This window comes from Diplotaxodon limnothrissa, linkage group LG11 (genome assembly GCF_057381915.1).
Source record: "Diplotaxodon limnothrissa isolate DT_005_m linkage group LG11, D_limnothrissa_male_GT1.1, whole genome shotgun sequence".
Classification (NCBI taxonomy): Eukaryota; Metazoa; Chordata; class Actinopteri; order Cichliformes; family Cichlidae; genus Diplotaxodon; species Diplotaxodon limnothrissa.
In genome coordinates, this window is record NC_140606.1 from 19,742,237 (window position 1) to 19,750,208 (window position 7,972).

General features: G+C 41.4%; 1 protein-coding gene across 2 annotated transcripts; it reads right to left on the reverse strand.

Moving 5' to 3' along the window:
* Positions 1–458: 458 nt before the first annotated feature.
* Positions 459–7,972, reverse strand: LOC146622623 (glucocorticoid modulatory element-binding protein 1-like). 2 transcript variants are annotated; one of them, XM_085365286.1, is made up of 9 exons: positions 7,848–7,972; positions 6,431–6,489; positions 6,060–6,181; positions 5,797–5,900; positions 5,206–5,390; positions 4,743–4,889; positions 1,437–1,574; positions 1,082–1,198; positions 459–997 (listed from the first exon to the last, which is right to left on the reverse strand). In XM_085365286.1, the coding sequence occupies exons 1-9, from the start codon at positions 7,970–7,972 to the stop codon at positions 459–461; spliced, it is 1,536 nt and encodes a 511-aa protein (XP_085221412.1). The 2 variants fall into 2 exon arrangements, with proteins under 2 accessions (XP_085221412.1, XP_085221413.1); XM_085365287.1 differs by lacking the exon at positions 4,743–4,889.

A 7,972-nucleotide genomic window follows, 5' to 3' on the forward strand; every position in this document is an offset into this window, starting at 1 on the left:
ACTAAGCTGTAGTGCCTCTTCACCTCACTGTGCAATACCTTGTGCAATACTTTTTGTAAATAGTCAACAGTGCAATAGACTCAATACTTGAAATGTGCAATTCACTTGTATTTTTATTTTTTATTCCTATTTATTCTATTTATCCCCTTTGTATATTTTATTTATATTTGTCTCTGTATTTATATATGTGTGTGTGTGTGTGTGTGTGTGTGTGTGTGTGTGTGTGTGTGTGTGTGTGTGTGTGTGTGTGTGTGTATATATATATATATATATATATATATAACAATTCTGTAACTGTAACTTGGGTCGTTGCTGTGCTTTTTGGAAGTCGAATTTCCCAGAGGAACCCACCCGAGGGATTAATAAAGTTCTATCTTATCTTATCTTATCTTATCTTCTTTCAGTTCCCGGCACATTCCCTCAATTAGTCCCGCAGAATCCCTCTGGGGTCGTCTGCCTCACTTACTTTTATGTTTCTTTGATGCCTTTCTCCCCATAATCACCTTTTCAATGTCGTGCAAGCCTTCTGTCACCTCGTCCCTTCTAACATGAGATCCCTCCCAAAACTTTACACTCCCTTGTCCAGGTTCTTTGTGGATCCCTGATGTGTCCTTTCTCTTGTTGCCTTCCCTTCCCAGCCCATGAAACTCCTCCTGGTTGTCTGCCTCACTGATCTCTCGGTCCCCCTCCAGCGTGGCACTGTGGACATCCCTGTCTGTCCTGCCAGTTTCAGCGTGACAACGCTGGCTGGTGTAGGCAGAGAAATGGGCAAAGAGCTGAGGGTTTATTGTGAGATGAGGGTAAGATGCAGCACATAAACCTGTGATAGAATGAGGCTGGATCGCTGTGGCTGATTTGACAGAGGGCAGCGAGCTCTGGGGATGGCTGCTCGTCTTGCTTTTACGCTGAGTTCGAGGGTGTTTTAGTGATGCGGCTTTTTTAGATGTCCCTTTATCACAGCTCTGCTTCCCCTTGTCCTCCGAGAGCTCATCGAAGTCTACACAAGAAGAAAATTATCGTTAATTCGCTTCATCGGGGTATCTCTGCATGTGCCGCGTGATAGTTTTGAATGCTTTCTCACCATAAACACTGTTATGGATCTTTTTCTTTTCAGTCTGGCTGCGCCTCAGGTCTGTGGCTTGTTTCACCGAATCCAAAAGCCCAAACATCTCACACAAGGAATTAAGCAGCATGACATCTAACAAAATAATCAAGAGTCAGCTACAAGGCTTTTGAATGATTTGTCCACAATGAAGTCAGCTGTTTGCAAAATCAATAGCAATGAATTTTCAAAGATTTAGCTGGCGGGGCCTTTATTGAAAATCTTTTTGAAACCTGATTTTTCAAGTTTTGACTCAGCTGACGTTTTATTAACATCAACACTGAATCATTTTTCACAGTCCAGAGGTTAGATGGGTACCACTGTGGGCACTTACCTGTTTCCTGCAGGTTTCCGTTCTCACTGCGAAGCTCCACCCGCTTAAAAGTGCTGAACAGTTCATTCTGGAGGCTGGATAGGACCTCCCCCATCATCCCGCAGTCTGCCACACCCTTCCACAGAGTCAACACCCCATCTACAGGAGGTCAAATAGGTAGGGCGTTATAATGGGATATCAAGAAATCTATGCAAGTGTGTGCATGTTTGTCCTTTCGTTTTGTTAGTTTGTGTAAAAGTATACAATGCTTTGTGTTGCTGTGGGGACAGGCAGCAAGAAAAATAGGGTTGGAGGTGAAATTTGGAGAGAGTCAGAGCTTTGAAAGAGGAAGAAAAGAGAGAAGAAAAACAGAAACAGAATATGTCTGTCATGATACGTTGTGTGGCAGGCAGGGGAAGGACCCAAGATGCAGATTCGCAGACACGGGGATAAACTCAAAAACACAGCTTTATTGCTGGCCACGGGAGGCAATACAAATAAACTAAAAATGGGAAAACTAAAGCATGAACTGTACAAGGGAACCGAACCACGGGGAGAATTACACACAACATGAGGGATGATCAGGGGAAGTGGATGCACACGGGGAACACAGGTGACACTGATAATCATAACAAGACACGGCAGGAGTGAACGTAACACTGATGGGAGATGGGCAAAGTAAAGCAGGACGTACACAGAGGTTCAAACAGGAGGAGAGAGAGCACGGGGAGAACGCAGACATAACGGGCTGGGGAAAACATAGAATAAAGCACAAAGAGAGACGAGGGCTCATAAATACACAGAGGGGCACACAGGGGGTAAGAGTCACGAAGGGAAAACACATAAGGAACAACACAACAGGGCAACTCAGAAGACATGGCCTAAATAAGGAACGAAATACAAAAATACAAAGAACTAAGAATACTGGGCCCACATGGCCCAGGACCATGACAATGTCAGGGTTGGATAAACACTGGGAACAAATATACAGAGATAAAGGAAATAGGAGTGATGCAGCAGTTGGAGAGAGGATGTCAAATATGTGACAGAGGGAACGACAAAAGAGTGTGAAAATGGGTCAGAAAAGAGGTGCTCCAAGAGGAGAGAAAGGAGGGCAAGGCGAATTTGAGAGTGAATGAAGAATTACTGGAGATCTGCCAAAAGAAAAGGAAAACAAGTCAAGCGCATGAAAGTGGTAAAAATGTCAAAGATGCTTGATATGAAATGCATGCAAATTCATGTTTGCTTAAAATCTGTCGAGATAAATGCAGAATGTCTGGTGAAGATATTCCAAATACCGTTTAAGGCCCTCCGAAGTTTAATTCATTCATTTCTTTACATCGTGCATTACAGAGAAGCAGCGCATTTCTTCAGCAGCTGATAGAGGAGTAGAGGTGTAAGCTGTGAATTAGCTATATGTTTTAAGCCCTATGACAAGCAGCACTCCATGTGCTGTGACACATTTCAATTTGCCCTTCACTAAACCATCTCAGGCTATTTTACTGAGGACCCGGACTGAGAGCCTGACAATTTATTTGGAGCCGATACCTATACCTATTTTTAGAAAGTAAAAAAATTCAGATATCAATATTGAACATTATTCTTATTATTAAAACCATCTGTAAAATACCACCACACGTTTTACCTTTTTAAATCGGCACAAACTGTTCCGTGCAAAATTGCTGAGCCACTCCTTATTTCGTTTTATTTTGCTTCCAAGGAAACTAGACTTTTTTAAAATATTTTTAAAGCGAGCAGCAGTTCAAGTCCAGGTTTTCTGAAGGTCTTTCAAACGTTTTTCAGTCCAGTCCTTGTACCTGACCTGATTTTAGTGGAATGTTTCTTTTGTTTGTTAAGTCGTTTAACATTGACCTGTGAATCTTTCAAGCATAAAAAAAAACATTACACGTGACAAAGAACTAATTTTAAATTGTATCTTGATGGAGTTTATTACAAGCAGCCTGTGTTAGATTTATGGAAGATGCCAAAGATGTCACGGTTTGATATGCAAAGTATTATTGAAAGGTTTTGTCATGGTTCATGGAAATGTTGGAGATCGTGTCAACAAACTTGATGGAATTCTGAACACAGAAACACACCATCAGATTTTGATCCGCTATGTAATACCATGTGGAAAGAATCTGACTAACACTGGCTTCATGTTTCAGCATCACAGTGATACCAAACGCACAACAGAACACTATCGGTCATGGATCGGCCTCCCCAGAGCCCAGAACCTCCTCGAGACTACTTAAAGAAAAGTTGAAAAAAGCTTGAATCAGAGGTTTTAGGCTGTGTTGAAGATTAAAGGTGGTCACACCAAATATTGACTTACAAGCTTGTTAGAACTTTACAAACTCTGTTTTTGACTTATATACTATACTTCAATGTATGTTTTGACATTTTAGTAAATCTCGGCACATTTTTCCCTTTGTCCTAGCAAAATATAAAGAAACGATGGGTGTGTCAAGACTTTTGCACAGTACCAATATCGATGCATCTCTAGGCTAAAGATGCATCGATATCTACTGTCATCTACTTTAAAGAGCACCTGATAAGGTCACTTAAAACACCCTTAAATCAAAGTTTTGGTTAGAATAGCACTTAGAAATGTCAGATGGGGTCAGCAGCTCTTTAAGGACGGTCTGCAGGAATGGCACAACTGCAGATTCAAAGGTTCAGTGGTTTGGTGGAGGGGTCAAACAATTGATGCTGCAAGAGGTGTGACACAAGGGACAAATGGACTGCAGGATGACTCATTTAAACCCTTCAGGGCAGGTTTCAGGGCTCACAGACATACAACCTCTTGAAGATCTGTGGGCTGAAGTTGTGCCTCCACCCATGATAGCATTGAAACTTTTAAAGTCAAACATTTCTAAGAAACATTTCCTTTAACAGATGGAAAAGTAACACATGCCAGGAGTAAATAAAACCTTCATGATGCCGGAGCCTACAGGACATATTCTAGCATATAACCTGACAGACATTTGCAGTTAAACATGTGACTTGCACATGCTCCATGTGCTGTGCCCAAAACTGCAGTAAGCCACTAAATGGCTTCTAAACAGAGCATATACCCATGTGGCGACTGCTTAAACACCCAAAGTGGAGCAGTAGAGGTGAGCGGTTTGCTGCTGTGTGGGCTATCATGAAAGGAGATGCCATCTGCTTTCCCGGTTCCAACAGTGACTGATTGTGCACAGATTTTCCCGCTGAACAGTAATTATCTGGGTGTTATCTTTATTTAAAATAGGGCGTACCTGCCTTATGCAGTTTATTAATCTATTCAACAAGCACCCCAGTGTATGCACGTGTTCTTATAATTACCAGGTACGTCAGCCAGCTTTCTTTTGGTAGCATGTCCATTGGCTGTTACAGGGTTTAGAAGCCTCCGTGGACCGTTGCTCCACTCTGCTGCTGCACTAATCCTATCCTGCAAACTCTCCTGCACCTCTGCCGCCTTATGTGCATCTTCTGAAATGGGAACAAAATGCAGTGAAACCCATAATGCGACCACTCCTCTCTGGATTTTATTTTCTTCTGTGCGGTGGTGAGGTAAACATTAAAAGCAAACTTTTTATTGCTGATGTTTATATTTAAACGTCAAGCTTATTAAAGCGTTCACTACTTTCCAAAAAATAAAAAACCCCTAAGGCTGTGTTTCTTTTCTGTAAATGTTCAAGTGGTTTCCAAAGGGTTTAGGTTCTGTTTCCTGAGTGATGCCGCAGCAGCCCAAGCATATGTGGGAGGCAAAAAAAAAGCAGCAAACTGAATGCCAACTGAAATCTACCTGTCACGGGAGACACCTGCCCTCCAACAGGGTCAAGAGCCAGACACGACAGGCTCGGCTGCACCGAGTTCCCAGGAGGAAGCCGCGTTCTGCTGATCAGCACATCAGATTTAGTGCTGTGGCAGGTGTTGCTGCACAGGGTGTCATGCTGGTAGAAATCTATCTGGCCGGAGTCCATCATTTTCCTGCACGGGGAGAGCCAGGTTAACACTGCAAAGTTTCCAGGAAAATATTTACGCTACGTAGCTACGGGGGGATGTTAGGACTGAATTTCCAGTGAGTTCCTGATAGCTTCTCAGCGGTGTGCTCGACACAGAGTGCCTTGATCTGGCCTCTGGAGGAATGAAGATGAAAAGAACAGATAGGGCCTTTTGAGCTTTGTGTACCATCTCACAGTAATACCAACAACAAGCGCAAACATGATAAAGAGGTGAGAAGTGTTTCTCGGCAGCTTGCATCCGTGCTATTTGATCCTGCTATCATGATAATGCCACTTACAGACTCCAAGCAGCTGCAAATTATATGAGTGAGACTTTAGCTGTGCGCCGCTCTACAACAAAAAGCAGACAAAAAGAAGTTATATGAGTCTACCTGAGCATTACTCCTCCCAGCCTGATGGCTCTTTTCCAGTCCTTTAGAGTAGCTTTCCCTGCCAGATGCACAAACTGCTTAGGACTGATGAGCTCGTCATTGAACTGTTAAAAAAAAAAAAGGGAGGACAGCACACATTATGTTTCTGAGAGAGTAATAAGACAGAAGGGACCAAAATGCCATCGCGGAGAAAGGTTTTCAAAAATTAATTTTGCAGTAATAATAAGGTAATAATTAAACGATCACACTAAACATCAACTTACTTTGACGCATCTGACGTTGATTCCGGGGCACACAAACTTCTTAAACAGCAGCACTGCCCTGCTGTCTCCGCAAGTGATGGGGTAGCCATACTCGACCTCATCTCCATCTGCTTCACTGTCATCTAAACGTTACAGAACACAAACATCGCCATGACCGCCTGCAGCGGCATTACAGTGTGCATTTGCAGTAATGAAAGTCAGAATCGTCAAACACCCCAGGAGGTTTGTCAATACTCTCCGTGTATATCTGTTACATGACAGTGAAGCTTGAGAGATTCATTATTCCGTTTACTGCATCAGTTAGACTGAATAAGCTGTGTGTTTGAAAGGTTCAGTTCAGCAATTAGTTGCAATGTCTTTGTGTCATTCACCATGATGCGTCTCTATGGCCAGGACTGTATTGCCAGTGTCTGCAATGTCATCATTCATCCTGCAGAGGGCGACAGATCCACACATATAAAATAATTATTTATTGCACGCAAGCCTTGGAAATATTCTTAAAATGCGTGCAAGTTGGCTGCATGTATACACAGAACGACCAGATGTCACTCTTTATGTGGGACTGTAAAGCATTTGTATTGTTTATAGAGGAAATATCCTCAGTGTCAGTATTTGTTAGTTTGCTTTAAAAAAACTTTTACAATTTGGCTGATAAAGCATTGATGACGTCTTTATTGAGACTTTGGATGTCTACAAGAATCTCAGCCTCCATACAATAATAATTTAAGAAGTCTAAAACTAACACTGAAACTAAGAAAAAAATCAACTAAAGCCAAACATTTCCAAACAATAAAAATACTGGCAGCCACCAGTGCTACTCAGTGCATAATAAAGGAAGATTTTTTACTATAGTCAAAGGAAGGTCAGCCTGCATGATGGTATGCCTGTCAATGACATTTTCCCCCCAAAAAATCTGTCTTTTTATGGCAATGGGAGGCGCTACAGGAGCCTCCGGACTAAGACCACCACTCACAACCACTAGCACTTTATATAGCCTCTGTAGGAATTATATCTCACTTATCTTAACTGCACTACTGTATAGCTCTGTGTAAATAATCATTCTGTACATTCGATAATTTTTAATCCTACAACTGTTTACAACTTGCATAGTTCCCATTTCTGTATAGCTGTATATCTCAGATTTCTGTAAAGTTATTTATTTCATATTCTGTATAGTTTTTCATATTTATATCCTGTCCATATCCTGTACATAGCTTGTACTCACTACAGCCTGTACATACTTATAGTTATAGAATATTCACAACATACTTCATACCGTGTACATTATAACATACCATAATAGACCCATTTCTGTAATATACTCACATATCTATATTATTGCTAATATATATTGTAATATATCTATATCACTAAAGCACTTCTGGATGGATGCAAACTGCATTTCGTTGCCCTGTACCTGTGCATGTGCAATGACAATAAAGTTGAATTCTATTCTATTCTATTCTATTCAATCTGTGAATGCATCCATACTGAAACTCAAAGACTGTTAGCTAAAAGAATCAACAGTGAAATAACAATAACTTCAGTTTCCTTTTATGCTCATTGTATTTATTTAGCAAGAGTTGGAAAGGTTGCCTTTAAATATAATATAGTTGTTAAGGTGTCTCACTTTAGGATGTGGTCATCTTCTGTATACCTGCCTGATTTTGTGTTCTTTGAATTAAGTCTGCATTAAACAACAGATGTATCTCACATAATTTGTTTAACACAAAGATCACTGTGCTCTTCACACAAACAAAGCGCTTATATTAATACGAGCCACTTTACCCATGCAGGACGGGCTGCAGGTGCAAGAGGACTTGAGATTTTTGCTCAGTACTGCTGTGCTCTCCCTCCTCTTCCCTCGCAGTCATGACCTCCTCTGAAGACACGGTGACCTGAGCACCCGCCAT